Source organism: Syngnathus floridae, chromosome 19 (genome assembly GCF_059516105.1).
Source record: "Syngnathus floridae isolate MCC-2025c chromosome 19, RoL_Sflo_1.0, whole genome shotgun sequence".
NCBI classification, from domain to species: Eukaryota; Metazoa; Chordata; class Actinopteri; order Syngnathiformes; family Syngnathidae; genus Syngnathus; species Syngnathus floridae.
Window position 1 is genome coordinate 575,924 of NC_142431.1, and position 22,526 is coordinate 598,449.

General features: G+C 49.5%; 5 protein-coding genes across 8 annotated transcripts in view; 3 read left to right on the top strand and 2 right to left on the bottom strand.

Moving 5' to 3' along the window:
• Positions 1–266: 266 nt before the first annotated feature.
• fosab (Fos proto-oncogene, AP-1 transcription factor subunit b) lies at positions 267–2,669 on the bottom strand. The gene is made up of 4 exons (XM_088362577.1): positions 2,358–2,669; positions 1,783–2,010; positions 1,574–1,681; positions 267–1,360 (listed from the first exon to the last, which is right to left on the bottom strand). The coding sequence occupies exons 1-4, from the start codon at positions 2,502–2,504 to the stop codon at positions 770–772; spliced, it is 1,074 nt and encodes a 357-aa protein (XP_088218703.1). The 5' UTR covers positions 2,505–2,669; the 3' UTR covers positions 267–769.
• An 878-nt stretch (positions 2,670–3,547) lies between these two features.
• ylpm1 (YLP motif containing 1) overlaps positions 3,548–22,526 on the bottom strand; it is a 31,751-nt gene continuing 12,772 nt past the window's right edge. The window contains exons 22-34 of one of the 2 annotated variants that reach the window (XR_015854475.1): positions 21,072–21,409; positions 19,632–20,728; positions 19,481–19,529; positions 16,748–17,029; positions 16,626–16,679; positions 16,253–16,474; positions 14,952–15,027; positions 10,636–10,836; positions 9,585–9,677; positions 6,869–8,392; positions 6,694–6,790; positions 4,355–5,259; positions 3,548–4,184 (exon numbers count right to left, since the gene is read on the bottom strand). The gene's annotated coding sequence lies outside the window, so the exon portion shown is untranslated. The remainder of the gene's footprint in view (positions 4,185–4,354; positions 5,260–6,693; positions 6,791–6,868; positions 8,393–9,584; positions 9,678–10,635; positions 10,837–14,951; positions 15,028–16,252; positions 16,475–16,625; positions 16,680–16,747; positions 17,030–19,480; positions 19,530–19,631; positions 20,729–21,071; positions 21,410–22,526) is intronic. The other variant, XR_015854474.1, reaches the window with a different exon arrangement.
• LOC148381321 (protein c-Fos-like) lies at positions 6,337–8,943 on the top strand. 2 transcript variants are annotated; one of them, XM_088362579.1, is made up of 5 exons: positions 6,337–6,579; positions 6,661–6,804; positions 6,889–7,062; positions 7,614–7,721; positions 7,802–8,943. In XM_088362579.1, exons 2-5 carry the CDS (start codon positions 6,688–6,690, stop codon positions 8,402–8,404), a joined length of 1,002 nt encoding a protein of 333 aa, XP_088218705.1. In that variant the 5' UTR covers positions 6,337–6,579; positions 6,661–6,687; the 3' UTR covers positions 8,405–8,943. The 2 variants fall into 2 exon arrangements, with proteins under 2 accessions (XP_088218705.1, XP_088218704.1); XM_088362578.1 differs by having other exon boundaries at positions 6,337–6,804.
• On the top strand, positions 12,267–18,266 carry jdp2b (Jun dimerization protein 2b). Of its 2 annotated transcripts, XM_088362582.1 has the most exons (5): positions 12,267–12,452; positions 13,381–13,424; positions 16,842–17,062; positions 17,130–17,234; positions 17,332–18,266. In XM_088362582.1, exons 3-5 carry the CDS (start codon positions 16,868–16,870, stop codon positions 17,521–17,523), a joined length of 492 nt encoding a protein of 163 aa, XP_088218708.1. In that variant the 5' UTR covers positions 12,267–12,452; positions 13,381–13,424; positions 16,842–16,867; the 3' UTR covers positions 17,524–18,266. The 2 variants fall into 2 exon arrangements, with proteins under 2 accessions (XP_088218708.1, XP_088218707.1); XM_088362581.1 differs by lacking the exons at positions 12,267–12,452; positions 13,381–13,424 and having other exon boundaries at positions 16,234–17,062.
• Positions 18,393–22,368, top strand: LOC148381323 (uncharacterized). The gene is made up of 5 exons (XM_088362584.1): positions 18,393–19,861; positions 19,966–20,681; positions 21,087–21,188; positions 21,283–21,477; positions 21,746–22,368. Exons 2-5 carry the CDS (start codon positions 19,995–19,997, stop codon positions 21,899–21,901), a joined length of 1,140 nt encoding a protein of 379 aa, XP_088218710.1. The 5' UTR covers positions 18,393–19,861; positions 19,966–19,994; the 3' UTR covers positions 21,902–22,368.

Genomic DNA, 22,526 nt, shown 5'->3' on the forward strand with positions numbered 1-22,526 from the left:
GTTGTGTTTAAAGAGTTGAAAAAATAGAAACATCTATTCTGATATATTATGAAATCATTTTCTGACATGTAAATCTTAAAATAGTTCAAAAATATATCTTCAAAATGTATTTCAAAATAACGGAATTTAAAAAAACTAAATATACACTATATCAATGGTGTCATTATCAAAAAGTTGAATGTCTGCAGCATAACCTTTCGATTCCAAAGATGAGGTGCATACCGAATAAAGGTATGTGAGCATACAAACGCCACCAGACCACAGTATCAATTTAAATATCGCTAAGAGTTTATTTACATCTATCTACGTATATATAACAAACATTGACATTGACTTGTTTTGTTTGCTTCTGTTGTAAAAAAATAAAGTCAGATCTCATAAATTAATTCCCCCAAATCAGAAAAACTTGCGTTGTTTTCACAGAAAACTTTCATATGCATTCAGGACAGAGCACCTGTACCAATGGTTGAAGTTGTCAGTTTTTTTTTTTTTCTTTACTATTGCTCCTCGGACGGGAAACACTACGACGACAACAACAACAAAGACAGAGACGACTCTCGGTTATGTAGCACCATTGGAAAACAGATGGTACAAGAATTTGTAGATTACTTGGTGGTAGTGAAACATGCTACGTGTAAAAAGGCAAGTCATAGCATAAATAATTGTCCGTAGCTCTGTGATGGAGAGAGACCATGTGCTCTTTTGGAAGTCAAGTAGGGGGACAGAGGGGCTTCTGAGTCGCCGTAACTCCCAAGGGTCTCCAGATGTCTTAAAGGGCCAGCAGCGTGGGCGAGTTGAGCGAGTCGGACGACTGCTCGTTGCCGCTGCTTCCCCGCCTGTGGGCCGCTCCGCAGCCAGGGAAGGCGTCAGCCTCAGGGAAGGTGAACATGAAGGAGGACGTGAAGGTGGTGCCGGTCGGCGTGCAGGTGACCACCGGCGTGCACAGCGGCAGCTCAAAGTCACCGCTGGTCACCGACGGGTGCAGCTGCTCCCAGTCCTGAGCGCCACCGGACAGGTCCACCTCGGGGACCGAGCGCTCCACCTCCGTCTTGCTCAGCAGGTCCAGGGACTCGTCCAGTACCGAAGCGTCCAAGTCGCTCAGTTTGATCGCGGCGCCGGATGCGGCCGTGCCGGCAGACAGGCCGGAGAAGAGCGAGTTGGAGACGGCGGGGGGCTCGGCGGAGACGCACGAGCGGGCCGGCGAGACCGATGCCCGAGGGAAGTCCGAGTCCAGTTCGGCGGGAACTTTGCAGATGGGCCGGTGGGCGGCCAGGATGAACTCCAGACGTTCCTTCTCCTTGAGGAGGTTGGCAATGTCGTTCTGAAGGCTCGACTTCTCGTCCTCCAACTGATCGGTTTCCTGAAAAGACATAAAAGAGGAGAGGAATCAGTGCCGGAAATTGCAATCTTGGGTTGCTGTGGGCGTGGCCTAGTCAGTGACATGAGTGACTGGAGCCAGATTGGCCGCTTAGTTTGTATGTGAGCATCTGGCTGTGAACTGTGGCCAACAGCAGCTGTTTGCCAGCGTTATCGAGCGTATTCCAAGTCAGTCCCAAGTGAGGCAGATACTTACAGCTTGGAGGGTGTCGGTAAGCTCCCGCCTCCTGTTGCGGCATTTGGCGGCCGCCTGCTTGTTTCTCTCCCGGCGAATCTTTCTTTTTGCTTCCTCCTCGGCTGAAATCTGCAAAAATTGAAAGACAACGTTAACCCGTGTGTTCATGGACAAGAAAATGCACATTTTCAAGACATCTGATGAAATAATAACCCTAGTGAAATATTCACCTCTTCCATCCTGCCTCTCTTGGTGGTGCTGTGAGGGCGGGACGCCGACACCTTCACGGCCCCCCTGGGGTAGGCGGGGCTGGGCCTGGAGGTGAAGGAGTGTCCCTTGTGCGAGGGGGCCACCGAGGAGATGAGCGGCTGCACCATCCACTGCAGGTCAGGGCTGCTGGAGATGGCCGTCACCGTGGGGACGAACGAGGCACTCATGGTGGTCAGCTCGGTATAATCCTGCAGAGGGGCAAGAAAAATGGACGTCAGCGCAATTCCAGGAGGGGGAATGATGTTTTGTAGCCAATACTTTTGTCAGACATCAAACTTGCGAATTCGTATCTTCGCTAACGCGCAATGTTGGTCAAAAACAAGACCAGTTTTATCCCTAATAAGCGTATTTAATAAATACTCCTGTCAGCCACTACGACATAAGGCACTCTTTCAATATTAACACTTCAATTGCATAATGATTCCAATAAAATGCACTATGCGTAAAAGTTAAGATTCATATTTGCATTTGAACAAATGTGTACTGCTCAAAGGCTCCATTGTTATCATTATTTCTTTTTGAAGCAAACGGGTACCTGAGATTGCGGCGAGCCCATGCTGGAGTAGGATCCGGCTGGGGACGCTTGGTAGTAGCCGACGTTGCTGTTGCTGTCAGCGGCCGGGGACGCGGTGCTGCACCGGGAGGAGGAGTCGCACTCCGGCTTGAAAACGTTGAACATCATCGCTCCGGCACCGAGGCAAATTCCCAAATTCAACAGGAAAGCGTGAGGAAATCCGTGCCAGCAAAGGCTTGCAAAGGTAGATTGGCTCAAATACAATCAAATGAGAGGCGTTCCAAAGGCTTGTTCGGTCTTGTTGTCTCGTCGCCTAGCTGAGCGTGAACTGGCAGGCAAGTCTGCTAGCAGCTCTTTTATAGTCTGCGGCCGGGCCGCTCGAGTGACGTCACGGGGGCGAGGGGGAGACACCGAGGGTGGAAAAGACAGAAACGCGGAAGAAAACGTCACGCTATCAGAACACAAGACCTCTTCAAATACGTCTACCGTTCAAAATAAGTAGCATTTGGTGAAACTGAAAGGATAATTATGGCGGCATAAAGTCCACATTTTGACAAGAGTGTTCCTCCAGCTTTCAAGGAATGGAAGATTCCGCTCCGGGATCCCCTGTACGTAATTTTCCAAATATGGCGCATCCTGTAAAAAGGGGCGGGCTCTGATGGTAAACCCGAGAGCTGGCCGCCGTGACGTTACGTAAGGCAACAAACACTCAACTTGTGAAAACGCAACAACTACCAAAGATAATGCTCAGCACAATCGAGAAGTGAAGGACGTGATGCAACGAAAACACGACAGCACAATCATTCGGTGCCTTTTCAACGGCTTGTTCTCAACTAAGGAGCGACCTACTTTCTTTTATATAGTCAGACAAACGTCAGCCGGTGGATAAAAAGGAGAGTAAATATTTGAACAGCATATCTATAAACGGGGATATTTTTGTGCTGCTTAGCATATTTTTAAAAGTAAACTTAATCTTTCTCCTTTTGGCCTAAAGCAACTCCTATACGCTACATTTAATGCCAGTAATGTTTTATCTTGTCTTTAATTAAGAAAAAAAATATATATATATTTTATAGGCAACAAGGTAGAAGAGTGGTCTTCCTAATTGTCAGTGGCTCTTTGATGACCGAGATTTAGTGAAGGAAATGAAGATACTAGTGAAATGTGTAAAGTTATGGATCAACCTCAACAGAGAAACAAAAGAGTCCATGAATTTATGAAATGGAATGTATTCATTTAAAATTGGTTAACTAATATAGTAATCCGCGACAAAGGTCATTCAGAAGATGATGGTAAACTCAAGGCATTAGAACAGAAACGAGTAAAACACAGCAGTGTTTTGAGATATGATCTTAATTTGACCAAAATCGTGACTTAAAATGCTCGTATATTTACCCTTATAAATGAATGGAAGAGATTTTAATGTGCAAATCTTTGGCCTGTGGGTGCCATTTTTGCTTACGTGTTTGCATTGAGCAAGTGGGGCATACCTAAGGTAAAGTTGTGTGGGATGTCAATTTGTCTACTTCCAATGAATTTTTGAATGAGTGTTGTTAGTCCTAACACCTAAATGTTGAACAGAGGCTGTGATGTGCCAAAGTCAAATTCCTTGTTTGGCACACCCAATCATGGCGAATAAAAATTCTTGAATCTTGAAATGCTGACGTGCAAAACAGGCCATCCGTTGACGTGCGGTGTGGCGCATGTTCAAAGCCCCGGGGAGGTGCTCGTACGTTTCTCTCAAACAGGCGTGTCGCACTTGCAGAACAAGATGGTTGTGGGCGAGTACTTTTCCAGGTGTTCCCTGAGAAGGACAAGAGGGAACCCTGTGACCTCTCCCCTTCTCACCTGCATGGAGGACAGACAGGTAGAACAAGGTCATTGTGCATTGACAACCAACCAACCAAGCAACCAACCAGCCAACCAACCAACCAGCCAACCAAGCAACCAACCAAGCAACCAACCAAGCAACCAACCAAGCAACCAAGCAACCGCTATTGTCATTGCCACGAACCGACCTCCCTTCACGTGAAGGATTTTGCGTGGTGCACAGTCATGTTGTGCAATACTTCCAGCGAATGCGGAACGAGGTCATAGTTCAGTTTATGCTCATTATTCATTACGTGTTAATGCAATTTATGATGTCATAGTAACTCCACGAGACAGAGTATAAATGCTGAAAACAAGTTTAGAATGTGCATTATTGACGATATCACGCCGCTTGAAAGCTTTGTGTGTTTTCTTTCCCGCGCTGGTTGTTGTTGTTGAATATTCCCGATCGCCATGACAACACTCCACCCCTTTCGCGGTAGTGACGTCATCGTTTCGTAGGGCAACTGAGATTATTTATGTCAACAAAGTGGCATTGCTCGACGGCAGGAAAAAAGGACCAGACTCCTCCTCGCTCCGGCGGGCTTTGTACTCAGTGACGACACGAGCGAAGCTTCCAGAAAGACGGCAGAGTGAGCGCTCTTGCGTGGATTCCTGTCTGTGAGCGTCGTGGCTGAAATAGGACACCTCTGCAGGCGATGCGAGCGTGCCATCTTCTCGTATTTTGTTTGGCTCGCTTGGTTGGCAAATAGATTGCATAATTGCATCTTCCATGACATATTGGGCGTTCTGTGCTGCCATTTGTTTGTTTTTATTTTCAAGTCCTAAATCAACCAATGCGCTGATGCTGCCGAGTTAAAAATAGCCTTTTTCGGAGGTGAACTTTGAACTCCCTGGCTAATGATGTGCCAGGAAATAAGCCTCCTCCAAGCCCGACCCCTCCCTGGCAGAAGAGGCAGCGGCTGCCGGGAAGCCCAAGAGGCCCCCTTTTCTTTCCTCTCCTATCCTTTCCTTTCTATTCCATTCACAATGGCCCGCTTTCGCTTTCCCCGACTACCGGTCACTCCAATGGCTCTGTGATGTCATCAGCGACCTAAAAATAGCCCGTAGAAATCCCATTAGTGAAGTCAGGGGACCCATTTTGGTTTTCGACTTTGTTGTGTTGTTCTACGACTGTATTTATTCATTTGTGGCTTCATTGACTGTTTTCACTGACAAGCGCTTTGTGACAGCTCAAGCTGTTGTGAAATGCGCTCTATAAAGTTGTATTGTATTCTTTCACAATCTTGCTAAGAAACACTTTGTATTCAGGCAATAAGGAATAAAACTTCGACAGGGTTTTGGCTTGGGTTTGGTTCTTATCATTTCTGCAGGACTAGTGGAATGTGATTGACAATTACTGCGAATAATGCGGACACGCCCACAGTGTTTGCGGCAAGAACATGTCTTTTTTGCTTGGATTTTAAAGTCGCATTCAAATTTAACAAGGTTTTTACCACTCCAAAATAGCTGTAAAAGTGGACTTGCATCTCTGATTATAAAAATACAGTCATAATTTGTTGCCAGTGTAACATGGGTGACGTAGTGGGCGTTAAATTTCTTCATTGAGTGCTAAAAACCAAAATAAATCACGAAGGGTCAATTAACAGATCCCCCCCCTCTCTCTCTGTTGCGTCTGGAGCCGTCCCAAGCGCCCCCTGCCTGCGCTTGCGCGTCCCTGTTCACCGGAAATGCCATATATGGCGCAGAGGGTAATTTTGTTTCTTTTTTGCTGACGATCTATCGTTTTGATCAGATGCACAGACGTAAAAGACAACACGAATTGTATCTAATTTAGGCACCTTTTTATATAAATAAACATTGAATGAAAAAAAAAAAAACATCTGATAATGAGCACGTGAGCGCTGTGCCTCGTTGCATAAACCAGCTGTGCAAAATGACGATTGCACAAGCTGACTGAGCAAAAATAATGTTCTTGTTGAAAAGAAGGAATTGCTATTGGAAATGAATCCTATTTCTGAGGGCATGTTCTCATAAAACGAGTTAGGAAAAAAAACGGGCCACGGGTCACGTTGCAGGTACGATCCAGTAACTGCATGCGTTCAATGACGTCGTTCATTCGTGACGTGCTGATGCGTGGGGTGCCGCCTCGAACAAGACTGTTCTACTTCCATCATTTGCATTCATCAAAACATATATTCATTGGATTATCATTGATTGTGGATTTATGATTGTTACTTTCACGTGCTACATTGGAGGGGGCGGGGGACGCACCGTTGCTTCCCCCCTAACCCCACCGAATGGTTTGCTCTCGTACGTTTCATTCATAAAATCCAGCTCACTATAAAAGGCGGGTCGTCCTGCCACTCGCTGCACTTTGCAACATTCACCAAGGCTGGCAAATGGAAGATAAGTGAGCAATCGTATGCATTATTTGATATCCTCTGCCTTTTCCAGACGCATCTAAATGTGTTCTTTTCATTTCTTTTGATAGTTAAGAAAAAGAAAATTGAAATAAATCATGCACCCGGATTATTCCTCGGACTCGTCGTCGTCCAGCTGCAGCACAGCATCGCCTGGCGGGGACACTCTTGGGTGCAGCCTGCAGCCTCTGTCACCGGCACCTGACAACGACCAGGTAAAGAGTCAGAAAAAAGCATTATTACTACAATTTAGAGAGAGAGAGAGAAAAAAAGACGCACCATTTTTTTGGCGGTGTCAGGATGTGGACAGCGGTGCGTCGGACTGCGTGGTCCCCAGCGCGGATGCCATCTCGCCGGATCGGTGGCGCACGTCTCAACCGAGCGTCTCGCCTTCCAAAGAGGGCAGCAGGGGCCAGACGCCTTTTAAGAAGAAGGCCAAGCCCTCCGCCTGCAGAAAAGGGCACAAAGACAAGGTACGGGACGACGGGAAAGACGACGCTGCAATGTGTTTAAAGGACAGCGCGTGCATGTTAATACACGAGGTGCATGCGCGCATCTTCCGAGTCTGCAGCGCCTCTGCATCAGCATTCAGTGCAGGGACTTTGTGGAGCGGTTCTTGTTCTCATCGCCTAAATATTTTCCCGTCCACTGGGGCTCATGAAAATGGTAATAATCTCATCTGCTCCGGGATTTCACACCATTACCATTGTAAAACCTGTTTTAACATTTCTAATTGGGGGGGCAATTGAAGTAAAGGTGATCACCTTTAAAATGCAGTACTAATGATAATAGTAAAATGAGTGAAATTCTCAGTCCTACCGCTAGATGGCAACAACAGACTTCCTAACAGCAGGTCACCCACCGTCAAGTCACACTGGTTTCCTTACAGTGGAAGAATATCATCCTTGAGAAGTTTTGACTTTTGAAACATATTTTTCATCTAAACTTTTGGCGAGCACAACACGTGTACACTTTTTTTCTTGAAATGCATCCATGTGCCTGTTTTTGTCGATTGCGTCTGCAGCCTTCCAAAGAAGAGGACGAGAGGCGGAGAATTCGCCGCGAGCGGAACAAAATTGCTGCGGCAAAATGCCGGAACAGGCGCAGGGAGCTGATCGACACGCTGCAAGCTGTACGTGTCAAGAAAATCCTGTTGTTTATCTCTATAGAGCATAGGCGCGATGCCTGACTTCCCTGATCCCTCCCCGCTAGGAAACTGACCAACTGGAAGAGGAGAAGTCCATCCTTCAGTCGGAGATAGACGAGCTCCTGAAGGAGAAGGAGCGCCTGGAGCAGGTGTTGTCCTCGCACGAGTCCTCCTGCTGTAAGCTGGAGGAGAAAGCCGACGAGGACGAAGTCACGATGATGTCGGCCGAAAGCGTCGGCCTGGCCCAAGTCCGCTGCATCCCGGCCGCCGCCATCTTCGGCAACTCCAACCTCCTCCTGTCCTCCAACCTGGAGGAGGACCAAGACGAGAGCCTGGAGGACCTGAAGGACGACCTGGACGACTTGGTCCCCAGTCTTGAGATGGAGGCGTCCGAGGAGGGGGAGACGGCGGCCGGGGCCTTCGTCCCCGACATCGTGGACCTGAGCGGGCCTCTCTGCCTGCCCGACTGGGAGACCTTGTACAAGTCGGTGGCCGACGACCTGGAATGTCTGGCCGCGCCGCTCGCCGCGTCTTCCGGCCCCTCGTGCGGCGGCATCTACCGCACCGGCGTCTTCTCCTTCAACTTGGCCGACTTGGACGCCCTGGCGGAGGACGCCCGGAGCGGCCTGGAAGACAGTCTCAACTCACCGACACTCCTGGCGTTGTGAATGGGAGGGGAAAAAAAAAAAAAAAAAGAAAGTACAATATATAGTGAATCATACACGTACTATATATCAAATATCTATTGTAAAAACGCCAAACTGTGATCTAGAGGGGTTCACTGTACTCTTGTTTTTTTTGGTAGTGTATGTTTGCTGTTGTTGAAACTTCCAAAGTGCAGACGATGTGGAATAAATATGGCGGGGCTGAATTCTTCCATTCTGGTGCAAGTGCGGTTGTCCAAAATGAACGCTTCACAAAAACATGCATGCAAATCTCTTATAACAAGTGTCTTTTATCCCTTAGCTGTCATGTAAAGCTGGATCTAAACATGTACGTGCTGTAGACAAACTTGTGATGTAACAATTACCAAAAGAGTAACTGATGTGTAGCATTTTACGTGTATCTCTTGCCATGTAATGTCTTATTTCAATGTTTGTGCCATCTCTATTTTACTGGGACATATTTTATGACATAGTTTATTTTTTTACATATGGAAAATATGCGATGCAAAGAGGTAAAAAATAAACGGTGACATTGAAACATGGAGCGTCTTAGTTATATTTAGAACGAGGATTATATAAAAATCATTTGTGGAGGAGAAAACACTGAGTGGGAGCTTGATTTGAATGACTTATTCATTGCGTTTTCGACGCTCCACAAAAGCAACGTGCCGACGTCACAGAGCGAGTTGCGTGCGGCGTCACGTCCGTTGACCAAATATGGAGCGGGGCGGGGAATAGCGGGCTGTTTTGTTTCTATGGCAACGGCCGTGTCGTCGCCGGGGGAAAAAGAGGGAGCGTTTTTTACGTCCTCTCTTTTTTTAATCGAACGTTAATAAACAACCACGAGTTTCGACGAGCATTTCAACAATAGTTTCCCGTAACAACTTGCTAGTAGATCACGAGCTAGCAAAGAAAGTCGAAGCAAAACGGGGACACGACGCCGCATGTGTTGGTGCGTTCAAGGTCACTGTGCGATTATGAGATTTCAGATGCTGAGTTCAGACACATTAGGGGGCGCTACAACCTTCACGGGCTAACGACACTCACTAGCCACAACATTGGGCAATAATGTGGACTCCATCAAAATTCTACTAGCGTGTAGAACCAATGGTTTATTTTATTTGAGCTATCTGTGAATAGAATTTGTCCTTCGCGTGAGTGCTGTGTCACCAGTGATTCATACCTGTGTGGCATTGTGCAGGTGTTCCCAATATTCTGGCCAGTGACTGTACATGTCCCAGTGTCCAATCCACCGCTTCCCGTTTTGAAATTTGAGCTGCAATGATGGACAGAGCTTGTGAGCGTTGATGTTATCTGACGGCTTCATCCCAGCCCGGGAGCGAGACGCTTCTCACCTCTTCTGGCATTGCGACGGCAAAATACCACACAACTGTTGAAGCCACAAACATTACAAGCTGACAGTTACGAGACACGCGGTGGATTTGGCTCGGACAAATAGTTAGGTAGGTGCGTGAACACGGAGGATATCAAAAGTCTACACACCCCTGTTCTTGTGGACTTGATTGAGCGGGTCAACTTTCCCACAGTAGGACGGTTAATATTTGGAAAGCAGCTTAGTGGAAGTCATCAGTCTGCAAGCTTCATGCTAACATATAATACAAAGGCCATTGATGGGATGGGCTGGGATGGGCTGACGTCACCACGCGCTCGCCATAAATGGTGACTCGGCCCCGTGACATTGATGAATGCCCGTATATGTAGCACTTCCCTGGGAATGTAAGCGCAAGCGCGCTGGTGATGAGATACCATGATGCGGAAAAAGTGAGCGCAAATGTGAGACATGCAACAAGACGATGGAGACAATCCGTCCAAGTAACGAGCCGACGATGGGGCGATTCTTTCATGCATCGGGCTCTGTTTATTCTAAAACTGTCCCACTTGGTATTTGATAAGAGACTGAAAAGAGTTTTTGTGCTTCCTTAGCCATTTATTCCATTTTCAATGGAACTACGAATGATCATAAATGAGCTATGGGAATAATACAAATGAAACTCAACAGTAGAATTTCCTTCAGCACAACTGCAAGAATGGCAAAGATCTCAATTGCTGAAATCAAGAGCGCTTCGCCGCCAACTTCCTATTCCGCCCCGGCTCTTATGAAATATGGAAAGATTTTCAAAAAAAGTGCCAACGGCCGGCCGGACGGGCGTCTGCGACGATCCCGAAAGGAGAACAACAAGAAGGAAGGAAGCAAATTAATAGGGACCGCTTGCCTTATTGTGTCTGCAGTGCGGTCAAGGAAGAGGAATGAGTCAGGACGGGACGGGACAGGACAGGACTGGACGCTGTCTGGCGTGAGCCACGGGTATTTCCCAGAGAGGTGGCATGGTTGTCACCCAGCCGACGTGAAGCAAATAACACTGACTGACCTGCACGCTCACGTGAGGAGGCGGGCGCCTTTCGGGGAATGACACCTGCCGCCGGGAAACACAAATGTGGAGCACATCAGTGATGAGAAACGCAACACCCAAAAAGTCCATTTGACCTCAGGCTCATTTGAGTTGTTGCCACTCTTCTCTGTGGTGTGTCAAATTGACAAGACATTGACTTTTGTTTCACAGGCACTCCGACCGATGAACGTGGAGTCCAAATCCGATCGGGCGACACGTTTGACGATGTCAGATCATTTCGGGTGACATTTTGGACAACTTTGCTGCAGAGAGAGCTGTGACCATCTCGTCCTTACAGAACGTGGCCTGTTTTATGATCACTTCTGCTTTATTAACCCGCTTGGCACCTCTGAAATGTGTTCCAGGTCTATGTTTGGAGCGAGTGTGACGCACACACACGACCCCCTCCCCCACAGATGTGAGACATAAATCACAGCAGAGCCAAATTAGAAGCTAAAAAAAGGGGAACACAGTGGGGTATTTTGGGGGAGGGGGGGGGTGGGCTGGAATAACCCCGGTGGCATGCTTTGTGACTGGAACAATTGAGCACGTTGACAAAAATATGAAATTAGTCAAGAGTGGACAATCTTGAACTAAGACACACGGTAACTTTTGCAAGTAAAGTCTCGAATACCGCACGTCTACTTTACGATGCAGCACGTTCCTATTTTGTTACCGATTATGAACACTAGGGGAAAGCAGAGAGGCCAAAATTCACACTCTTGGAACTTTCTGGAACTTTCCTTAACCTCCCTTAACAACATGCAGCCAATCGTGAGACGTACATTCGATTTGGGTTTCTTGAACAACACCGAATTGTGACTCAAGCAAAACAGCACTTAAGGGCACTTTAAGGCCAAAGCAAGATGGCGGTCGCCCTTGCAAGATTTATAGCGTCGGAGTTGGCGGGCCAGCTGCAATAACATGATTTCAAGCTGCATGTGAGGTCGTCCGTAGCAGTCAATGGAAGGCGCGCGACAAATCGCATGTGTCGACGAAGGGGGCAAACGAGGGTTAAACAAAGCAAATAAAAAGCCAGTCAAGTAAGTCTTGTGTAACTCGTCAAGTGGCGCATACAGCGAGGAATAAAAGAGGAAGTGCAAATCAACACTTGTCACGCCAGCAATAATATAGCCAAGCGGAAATAGGCCACTACAATAACTGCTTTTTCAATGCACACATTCTAAAAGAGTATGTTTGCTAACCCTGTTCCAATACTTTTGCAGGGGACTGCGCTTGCATTGATTCGGTGCGGTAGTGGCACTTGTTTCTAAGTAGCGGCTCCTGTCAACAGCAGAGGCGCCTGCCTGGATGAGCGTCCAAAGTTTTCCTCCCCGCTTGCTTGTGTATGTTTTCGGTTGCTAGGGGGCGGAGCCGATCGGCCGGCCGGCTGGTCGGCTCCGCCCCCTCCGTCCGTCCTCTTGCATGAGTCTCATGCGCGCACGCTTACGTCTGGCTCGGCCACTTCCGCATTCCGGAGTTCTCCCAGACCTGGCCCACTACTTAAGCGGGCTGATGCAACCACTCGGGCTAGTCCCCGAACCCGAAGCCGACTCTGGGAAAAAAATAAAGGCCGAATTCCGCATTTCGCTCATCCCATCCGGATTGTTTTGATTTTTGTTTGTTTAGACGCACAACAGGTAAGCGCGCGACTCGCCGTCGCCTTCCTTGCGTCGCTTATGTGTTATTATGATTATGATGATTATTTTGATCGCTCGCTAGAGTCGTGAGTACACGATGTACATTTTGGGGGGAATTGCTACTTGGCAAAATAGTCGCTGCTCGGCCATGTGCTCTGCACCGCGCTGCAATCCCTTGTAAACTTTGCTGTGTTACATGGTCGTAGGGGATGTGTGCTTGGCACCCGCTTCCCCCTCCGCGATATGCAAGCTTGCTTCCTCTAATAACACGCCAAATGATCAAGCGTTTTCATTTTTCTCTGCACTGGACTGTGTGTCGGTTACTCCGCTCGCGGAGACAGTTATGTAACGCCAACACGTCGCAGGATGACGGCAAGCGAAGTTCCGCGCTCGCTCGCTCGTCCGCCCGCCCGCCCGGCCAGACTCCGCTCACTTTGCACGCGTTTCAGATTCAAACCGGTAAAAGCGGGGAGTTCAATCGCGACTTTCCAATATTGTCACTTCGCAGCTATAGAGACAAGTGAAAGCTCACATACGGCCACGTCAGATATCCTATCACTGTTCGTACGTGTCGTTTATGGAAGAATTTTGTTTGAGCGTAGGTTTGGCCGTTTTCGGCAGGGTTCGTTCAAGGTCGTAAACGATCGCAAAGACGTTTCCTGACCTGCTTCTTGATTGTCAACTTGTCATGTTTAATGTTTCTGTCACTGTGTGAATAAATGGTCATAGTTTTCAAGTATTCTTTAGGCAAAACAGATTCAGACAAAAGAGATTTAAAAAATACAGTACATAAGAAAAGAATGTGATGCTCTTCATTCAATTGCCACATACTCTGCTGGGGCATGTTTACACAAATGACTCAAGCGGCAAACTTTCCTGACCGCTGCGTTCAAATTAAATGCTAATTAATCATGCTATTTCTCCACAGTGTGCGAACACAGTTGCACCATTGACAGAAGAAGTTCTCTCTGAGTAAGTATTGTGCATTGACCAAACTTTTCAATTTAAGCAATCGATTGTGTGACTAAGGTTAACGCAAATATATTTCAAAGAAGGGAAGAAAGAACATTTTTGGAGTGATTCATCGAAATGAACCTCAAGCTGTCGAGGCTCCTGGTCTGCCTGAATAGTTAAGGCCGACCGTGGAATGGGAACTATGATGTGATGGCAGGCATGCATGCGACCTGCGAGTTCAAAGGTTCAGCCTTTTCCAAATTTGTGACCGGACGAGTCTCCAGCTGCTGCATGCACGCGGGGGGCGGGGGGCAACGCGTGTGTGACGCGTCTACTCGCCTTTGGCTCTATTTGTGTCGTTGGGGCATGTTTGGGCGTTAGACAAGAAAAAAAAAGAAGGGATTTCTGCCGCCGGCAGGCAGCTCGGGGCTAAAGGTGCTGAGAGCCTGGACGTGGGCGCGCGGGCGGTTTATTTTAAGTAGAAATGCCTTCCAGTACGTCTGTGGGGAGCTGGAATTGGCGAGCTGCACCGCAGTGCACACACTGCAGACGCATTGCAGGCCCGCCAGCCAACTAGGCAACAGCAAGCCCCCCCCCCCCATTTTCACTGCTGATGGTGTCACCTTATCATTGTTGGCCTTGTAAATCTTTTTTGAATATTATTGCAAGAAGTACGTCACGGTGGGCTCCAATAGGCAACGGGGCCAAAAGCGTGTTTCATCACAGTGTGCCGGATGGATGGATGGATGGCGAAACACGGAACAAAGGATGGAAGGGCATTAAATTGACATGCGGCTGTTGCATAATCTCACCACGGTCGCCTCAACAAATCACATTTTCTGGCCTCGGCTCGGCCAATTTCTTCTCGTGGAGGATTGCGGGCCAGATTTGTCACGGGTGGGAACCGCCGTGGCTTTTTGTCTGCCGTTATTGAATGTATCAAACAGGCCCACCCAAGATGCAAATACCTTCGGGCCGATGATGGCGGACAGCTTATTCTTTGATTGTTGCAATTTTCGCCTTCTAACTTTGACGACGCCCGCCCAGACGGCACCTCCCACCCTCCGTCCACCCTCCGTCCGACCGCCCACCCACCCGCCGGGCCTCGCGTCCACATTTAGGCGCCGGCTCCCGGGCCGGTTGTACCGACACGCCAATGAAAATAGGACGAGGGCTCGCAGGAATGTCCGTCCTGACTCTCGCTGTTCTCAAGACAAATTCTCCGGTTTCCCGGGTGCGTTGCGTAAGGCCGAGCGACTGAGCGCAGATGGTAACGATGATGGCTGAGACGCTGGCCGGAGATGGCGAGCGAGCGAGCGAGCGTGCGTGCGTGCGTGCCTTGGCCTCCGGCCTCGCCGCTTACCGCTCGCAACTCGGCGGAACATTTCATCCGGGCGAGATGCTGCTGTGCGGCCTTTTTCAATAGCTGTGGCTGATTCCATTTTGGAAAGTGTTCTGGCTGTTCCCGTAAATGTGGCGCTTTCAAACACCAAGTCTGGCGGCCAAAAGGCTTTGTCTCAAGGTCAAGCAAGCCAAGTTAATTACCTTTGGTTTAGCTCCCGTCCCACGGAGGTGCGATGGTTTCGGGACAGGCGGCCGAGCGCTCCTCGGATTTCCACTCCTGCGTGACGAGAGAAGGGGGGAAACAAATCAAAAGCTGGAGCACATGGTGACAAATGGAACTGAGCGCTTGCTCAAAACAACAACTAGCCTACAGTGCAGTGGCCCTGTAAAAACCCCAAAAACAACCTATATAAAAAATGCCTTTGAAAGCGCCTCCCCCCCCCCTCCTCACATTGACGGCGGCTGGAGGGAATGCGGATAATGGGGGCCGCCGGTCGTCCCGCTGGCTATTGAGAAGGAATTCCACAGCCCTGCTAATTGTTCTCAGGAAAGACTCAGGAAATGGAGCGAGCTGAAAGTGAGCCCAGGCCATCCAAAATGTATGCGTGAAGCCAGCCAGACTACTTTTGGGCCAGGAACCAGAACCAACATTGAGCGAGTCCTTCCTTTATTTCATAGCTAATACACGAGTGACATTTGGTGGCTTCACACGGCCGGGCGTCCTTCGCGTTGGAGAAGATGAACACTTTTCAGGTTCTTTTCAGACGCTCGCGCCCAACTCGAAAGGGGAATTCGGTCGGAAGTGGAACGAGGCCCGGAGCGGGTTGCCCCTGCCCTGTCATAGAGGGACTCGAACAACATGGTTTTTTCAAATCGTTTTTCTTTCGAGGGACTTTCTCAAACGACTCGTTTGGAGGGAACTGTCGCTCTCGCTCGGCTCCCATACGGGCCGGGTCGGGCCGCTGCACAAAATGCAAAAGTCCTTGGCGCCCTCCGCTCTGACATCCCTCGCGGGAGTTTCACAGAGAGGCAATTTTGTCTGAGAAAGATCTTTACCAGAGCTGTCTTGTTCTTTTCCTCTCCAGCAAAAACAACAGGCGGCTGCCAAGCGCCGTGTAAATGGGAGTTATACATGAAGTGAGCGAGAGAGAGGGGGGGAAAAAAAAAGGGAGGGAGAGAGGAATTAAATGATCAAATGCCTCATTTGACGCTGGCTCTGCACTCGAACCCTTGGAGCGAATAAGTCACGCAGCCCCAATGAAGAGGTCACGACAAATGCAGACGTGAGCTTGCCAGCGCAGGTGGACGGACGGACGCTTTTTTCCTGTCGACGCCAAAAGTTAAAGACGGCGGCCATTTCAGAGTCAGAATCAATGTTTCTTCTCTTTCAGTCCAACCGTAAAAAACTTTGCGCTCCATATGCTGGGGTGGAGTGCGTTACGTAAGCTCCCTCTATGGCTTTTGTAATAGCGCAAGTCTTGGGGGGGGGGGGTATAACTTACCATCCATCGTTGGCTGTCAGCTCGTCGGTCTGCAGCACAGTCAGCTGTTTGAGAGCGCGGCACAATAGCGCTCTTTGTTTGCCGCGTCTGAGAGGGGCTTTGTTCGGCTCCCGTCCAACCTGTCCGGGCACGGAAGCCGAGGAGGGGGCCGTTCGGGAATACAACTGGCAACGCGCTGGCCTCCCCCCCCACCACCCTGGCCGGCCGGGGATGCGGCAAGTTCTGAAATCAAAGGGCTCAAAGGTCAGACGATTTGAAATTGGAGCGGAATGTGGATGCCACACAAGACTATATTTTTAGAAATGGTTAATCTTTCCTCAAATGACTTTTGGGTTTTCCCCACTGTTGAATAACAACAACAACACCAAGCAACCAAGCAAGTGTAGGGTCGATTCGCACCAAGTGGCTGCGGCGGCGTTGAAATGGTCTGTTGGCAAAAACAGCAAGCGGTTGTCGCGGTGATGTCAGAGCACAAGGACGGGAGGCGGGGCTTACGTCGCGGCCGCAATGTCACGCTGGGACGGCCGCTGTCTGACCAAGGACTCTGCTGGGATACAAACTCACAAGCCTTTCGCTCTCCTCCCAACAGCAGCGGCGGCGGCGGCCGGGCGGGACATGATGCCGGGACAGATCCCGGACCCTTCGCTGGCGGCGGGCTCCCTGCCCTGCCTGGGCCCGCTGGCGGGCATCTCGGCCACCACGCTCACCGACCAGCTGAAACTGGCCGACTTCCACCAGCTGGGCGCCATGTTCTCGCCGCTGCACTTCCTCGGCAGGCTGGGAAAGAGGCCGCTGAGCATCAAGACAGAGGTGAGGTTCCAGACGCGGCCGGCCGGCCCGAAGTGAAATTCAAATCTGACCGTCGACCCGTTTGCAGATGGATGAAGACGAAGAGAGGAGGAAACGACGGCGAGAGAAAAACAAAGTAGCGGCGGCGCGATGCCGGAACAAGAAGAAGGAACGAACGGACTTCCTTCAAAGGGTAATTTTTCCGACACAAACCCCACGAATGCACGAGCGACGTCCCCCCCCCCCCGCCGTTGTCGATCTGAGCAATGCCCATGTTTCCCTCCCGTCAGGAATCGGAACGTCTGGAGATGGTCAACTCGGATCTGAAGGCTCAGATCGAGGAGCTCCGCCTCGAGCGGCAGCAGCTGATGGTGATGCTCAACCTGCACCGGCCCACCTGCATCGTGCGCACCGACAGTGTCAAAACCCCCGAAAGCGAGGCCGACCCCCTGATGGAGCAACTGTCCACCGACGCCAAGTGAAGGGGGGACGTGGAGGGGACACAGAGGGAACCCTAACCCACCCCCGCCACGGGCGTACGTCACACGTGCCAATATCACATTTCCAAGTAAGCACTTGAGCTCCAAGCTGGCCACTTTTGGGGACTGGACACACAGACGTGCAGTTGTGTGCAAACAGGAGGCGGCTGTGTCCGCGGCAGACCGGAAAGAGCTCCGGATTGGTTGCCGTGCCAACGACGGTGACACCCGCCGTGCCTCGTCACCGACGTGCCGGCTCCGCATATGAAAGGAAACGGCACCCAGGAAAAAAAAAAAAAAAAAAAAAGGGACCAATGGACACCGGTGGGAAAAGGCCGCAAAGAACGCTCGGTGCTCTGGCGGTGCGCCGTGGCCAGTTTTGCTCAACTTCTGGCGTACTATACTCAGTGCAAGTGCACCACCATTTGTTTTTTATACATCTTTTGGATTTTGTAATACTTTGCATAAGCCGCCCGCAAACGACGGCGGCAGTTACCGGTTGATCCGACTCGTGGTGACGCTGGCGTCATGAAATAGCACATAAGGAAAAAATTGAAAAAATGTTTACACTCATTTATTGTACTTGTTTTCTACGACCCAAAATCCCCGGCGATCACTTGATGTGATTCTTCAACCTCCAGTGGAAGCGAGCGTTTTGTTGTTGAGCAGTATTTCAATGTCTGGACATGTATCTGCCATGTATGACTCTGTTACCCTGCATAGATTAAAATCTATTTTTGAATTCATTTGTAATCGTCCTCCCTTTTATAAAACACACCATGAAAAGGGGCCGTTTGTCAATACTGTTGGCGCCATCTGCTGGACACTTTGTGAACCAACATCAAGTGGGATTTGGGTTAGCTACACTTCCCATCCATCGGTCGTTTTGTTGCCTTTTCATTTTTCTTATTTACATCCGTCTTGGCAATCTTGCACAAGGCGACTTTTGTTTGAGGCCTCATCAAACATTGGAGGGTCTGCTAAAGAGTCCTCGCTTGGACTAACATTGATGCAATTGTCCTATTTCATAATACGACGGGGGGGAATAATGAAGGTAAACGATGCCTGTGATGTGGCTCGATGAAAACAAACACTTTCCTTTCATGTGATTCATCACAAAGACAAATTCACAGATTTGGCCGGCCGCATTTCCAAGGAGGAACAAAAAAGGCGGCCAAGAACCCTTCCGATTTCTATGCTCCCACTGGCGCACGCGGCCAATTAACATCGTCTGCACAACGCTAATGGAATCTTGAGGGCTACTGGAAGTAAATAACGGCATTAAAAGGAAGCCTTGGGCCATTGTCTCCTGCATTGGGGCGGCCATATTCTCATGCTAATCGCATATTCCGCCTCGTTTTGTTTCCGCCTTAATGAATTCTGTGTTTTTTGCTACCTCGGACATTTGTGTAGGTGCTGGCAGAGAAACAAAGACATTCGTAAGGGCCTCCGTGTCATCCCCACGATTATTAAAGTAAACAGAAAATAGTGGGGGGGGGCTCGCTCGCAGCTGCAGGCACTCCAAGGCCGCGTTTGTACGCCGGCAGAAAGGAGCAAGCGACCCTCAAGACTTGGGCAAAAAAACATCATCTCATTATTTGGGCATTCTCAAGAGCGAGGCGGCTAATCACGGCTTTGAAGACTCGGGATGCGTTTGGCAGCAGATGAAATGTGCCGTGACAGGAAGAGGGCCAGACAACTCGGGGCCGCCGGGCCGCACGTGGCCCGCGAGAGCGTTCGTTACGGCCACCCGTGCAAATGTGACGACAACGCGTAAAAGCTCAGAGAAGCTGTCCGGGGCGTCTGGCCAATAGAGGGCGCCGGCGTGCCGAATAAGACAAAACGGAATCAAGAAAATATTGCAAAAAATATTTTGGAAGATGAGCAAAGTGGTTTTGTAGGAGCAAATTGAGCACTTGAAGGCAAGTCAGACATGAGCAAGTGGCAAAGTGGCACTTACTGGCTCTGGAGTGATCCTCTGGTGGCTCTGGAGTGATCCTCTGGTGCCACTTGTTGATTCATCAGCATCCCAGTCCAAATACAAAGACAAGACAGAACGGAGCAAAGCGTCAAATTCATAAAGACAAAAAGAATCCTAATGTGAGCCGTACCTCGAAGGAGTCACTTGGAGCCAGAATACTGCAGGCGCTGGATGATGAATTGGACAGAAAGAGAAATTGTCGGTCAATGGGAGGCAAAAAGGGGGCCGGTCCAACCTGTCGCTTGGCCGCACCCCTCGATTTTTAAAGGGCCTCGCGCGCGGCGAGCCGAGTCACAGCTCCAGTCCGCCAGCCGTCCTCCGAAGACGTCTCCCTGAAGACAACAAACAGGTGGACATCAGGTAGGACTCGCTTTCATCAAAACCATTTTTTTTTTTTTTTTAAATTTCATCCTGATGCATATGTGCCCCGCATCACTTAGATGACGTTTTTTTGCATTCATCAGGGACAGGGCTTGACTGATCCTAATCCAACATGAATGTGAGCATGTGTAGCAATGACATCTTTTGGCTGGACCAACTGGCTCCTTTTGAGCTCCGTCCCACTCGGGCAAAATCCCAAGACGCCTTCGACGAGACGAGCAGGACGCCACGTCTTTGCTACGCATCTCCCGCCGTCCAACGGAGCGGCCGTCCAGCCAAGCGAGCCCGGGTGGAAGATACCCTGAGCGTTGGCGAGATGAAACGAGACCCGGTCCAGAGAGCGGAGGGAAGTCGGAAGCCGGCTCTCTTGACAACTCTTCCGGAAGAGCCACGGCCAACGTGGAACGGCTCCCCGCATGCAAACTTAAGGGATGGCGACTCTTGCGAAACCACAAGTGGCACAAAGTCAGGCAACTTTTCACTCCAGCCGGGAAAAGCAATGGCCGACGTTTTCAAGTACGAACTCTCCAGAGCCGTGAGTCACAGCGTCGACTCGCTTTTCAAAAGCATGCCGCTGATACGGGCGGCCGACGGGTCTTCGAGGGGTCCGCGCCAGGTGTTCGACGTTCAAACCGAGGCGCTGTCTCTGGTGGTACGAGGACCTCGAGAGGAAGCGTCAAAGTCGCTCAAAGTCCCATCCGAGGCGGAGTCCGGATCGACTGAGGTGCCGAGTGTTTGCTTCCCGCGCGTCAAGATGGAGTCAAGCGGCCTTCTCAAGAATCATCGTTACAGCCTCAACGTATCCTTCCATGTTGACCACATAGGTGGGGGGGGCCTTTGGCTCACCTGGTGAAGAAAGGTGGGACAGAACGTGGGTGCATTGCCAACAAGTTTTAAGTCACACTTTTAAAAGTACATCACCTATCTGTCATTTAGAACTAAGCACTTTTGGGAAAACAAAGACTTGTGTGCTTCTTCACAAAAGAGGTAAAGCGTGCTTGCTTCAAGCACTGCCACTTTCATTTCAAACCGGGACATTAAATGACAATTAGTATAGTTCAAGACCAAAATGTTTAAGCAAGCCACATTGTCAAAGGTCCACTAGCTTAATGCCAACATGATGCAAAATGCCATCGGAAATGAGCACATTAGCACACACAAAAAAAGCCAAAACCAGTGTGGTCCTTACCTGTGGGCCACTTAGGAGGGTTTGACCACGCAGCATCTGAAAAAAGCCAAGCTGATGTTCTTCTACACGCGCTATCCCAGCTCGCCGGTGCTGAAGATGTGTTTCCACGATGTGCAGGTGACAGTGAACGCCGGCGCGCTGCTCTTCTCATTTCATGGAAGGACACAGCAAAAACGTTTGACCATCTCACTTACCCACCCGCTGCTCGCAGTTCACACGCTGCATCGGCTCCCAGCTCATCAAGTGGTTCAGTAACTTCCGCGAGTTCTACTACATCCAGATGGAGAAGTTTGCGCGGCGCGCCGTGGCGGAGGGGCCGGCCCACGCGGTGGCGCTGTCTGTGGGCAGAGAGTCGCAACTTTTCAGAGCCCTCAACGTGCACTACAACAAAGGCGGCGACTTCCAGGTGAGCTTGAGGCTTTCCGTGTTGAAATGCCCCCCCCCCCCCCCCCATTTTGCTGTCTACATGTGTGGCTGCACCGTTTGTGTTCAAATGGCAGTTTTCAAGGCAAACAAGAAAAGTTCAAAGTCTTGTGAAAGGACAAACAATGTTATGACAAGCGCAGTTACTCAGCTAGTCGTTTGCTGTTTGATGGCACTTACCTTGATTTACAAGGGCTGCTTTAGAATGTGAAAAATGTCAGAGATGTCTATGCTACTGCCTTTCAAAGCAGGTCCCCAATGGCTTCCTTGAAGTGGCCGAGATTACACTGCGGCAATTCTACACTGCCATTTCCACGGGAAAGGACCGAGAACCGTCCTGGAAGAAGGCCATCTACAAGGTCATCTGTAAACTGGACGCCGACGTCCCGGCCCAGTTCAAGACTTAGGGCTGATGACGTCTGCTTTGCCACAACGGCGACGTGGGCTTACTCGAGCGACTCGGGAGCATTCAAACAGTATTGTATTGGTCTGTCCCCATGCAACTTTTCCGCAGTCACTTTTTGCCACTTGCTGTCGACTAAAAATGACATCGGAGATGCCGGGTCTCGACAACCGTTCACGACTCAGCTTCACAAAAGCGGTGAGCCGTGATTGGCTGGCAACTGCGATGTCATTTTCAGTCCGCGACAAGGGGCAAAATGGCTGCCGCCCCGCTGAGACCAGTTTTGCTTGTTAAATTCATCCTCCAGTTGGGCTGCACAGAGCATATTACACAGCATTTTTGGGGGGTAGACTTCCCCTTTAAGGTTGACACAGGAGATGTTTTTTGGAGACAATAATGACAAATACATTCAGATACATTTGTGTAGTAAATGAGCAATGTTTGAAGCATATTAAATCAGAGTAAACATGATTTTGGACGGTCAATGTTTTTACCAAATCCACGTTACATCGATGTCAAATCGCACACTTGTGAGAGTAAAATGTCGACTCCCGGATACGCAAACACAGATGCATAGGTTTTTTTTATGTACATAAATAAATACTGTACTCAGTAGATTGACATACACA

Excerpts from the sequence above, each read along its gene's own strand:
- jdp2b (XM_088362581.1), top strand. The coding sequence starts at position 16,760 with ATGTCACGCTGGGACGGCCGCTGTCTGACCAAGGACTCTGCTGGGATA. Across the intron at positions 17,063-17,129 it reads CGCTGAGCATCAAGACAGAG|ATGGATGAAGACGAAGAGAG; the intron begins GTGAGGTTCCAG and ends ACCCGTTTGCAG. Across the intron at positions 17,235-17,331 it reads GAACGGACTTCCTTCAAAGG|GAATCGGAACGTCTGGAGAT; the intron begins GTAATTTTTCCG and ends CCCTCCCGTCAG.
- LOC148381321 (XM_088362578.1), top strand. The coding sequence starts at position 6,688 with ATGCACCCGGATTATTCCTCGGACTCGTCGTCGTCCAGCTGCAGCACA. Across the intron at positions 6,805-6,888 it reads CGGCACCTGACAACGACCAG|GATGTGGACAGCGGTGCGTC; the intron begins GTAAAGAGTCAG and ends TGGCGGTGTCAG. Across the intron at positions 7,722-7,801 it reads TGATCGACACGCTGCAAGCT|GAAACTGACCAACTGGAAGA; the intron begins GTACGTGTCAAG and ends CCTCCCCGCTAG.
- LOC148381323 (XM_088362584.1), top strand. The coding sequence starts at position 19,995 with ATGAATGTGAGCATGTGTAGCAATGACATCTTTTGGCTGGACCAACTG. Across the intron at positions 20,682-21,086 it reads ATCATCGTTACAGCCTCAAC|GAGGGTTTGACCACGCAGCA; the intron begins GTATCCTTCCAT and ends TGGGCCACTTAG. Across the intron at positions 21,189-21,282 it reads TGTGTTTCCACGATGTGCAG|TTCACACGCTGCATCGGCTC; the intron begins GTGACAGTGAAC and ends CGCTGCTCGCAG.
- fosab (XM_088362577.1), bottom strand. The coding sequence starts at position 2,504 with ATGATGTTCAACGTTTTCAAGCCGGAGTGCGACTCCTCCTCCCGGTGC. Across the intron at positions 1,682-1,782 it reads AGAGAGGCAGGATGGAAGAG|ATTTCAGCCGAGGAGGAAGC; the intron begins GTGAATATTTCA and ends CAATTTTTGCAG. Across the intron at positions 1,361-1,573 it reads TTACCGACACCCTCCAAGCT|GAAACCGATCAGTTGGAGGA; the intron begins GTAAGTATCTGC and ends ATGTCTTTTCAG.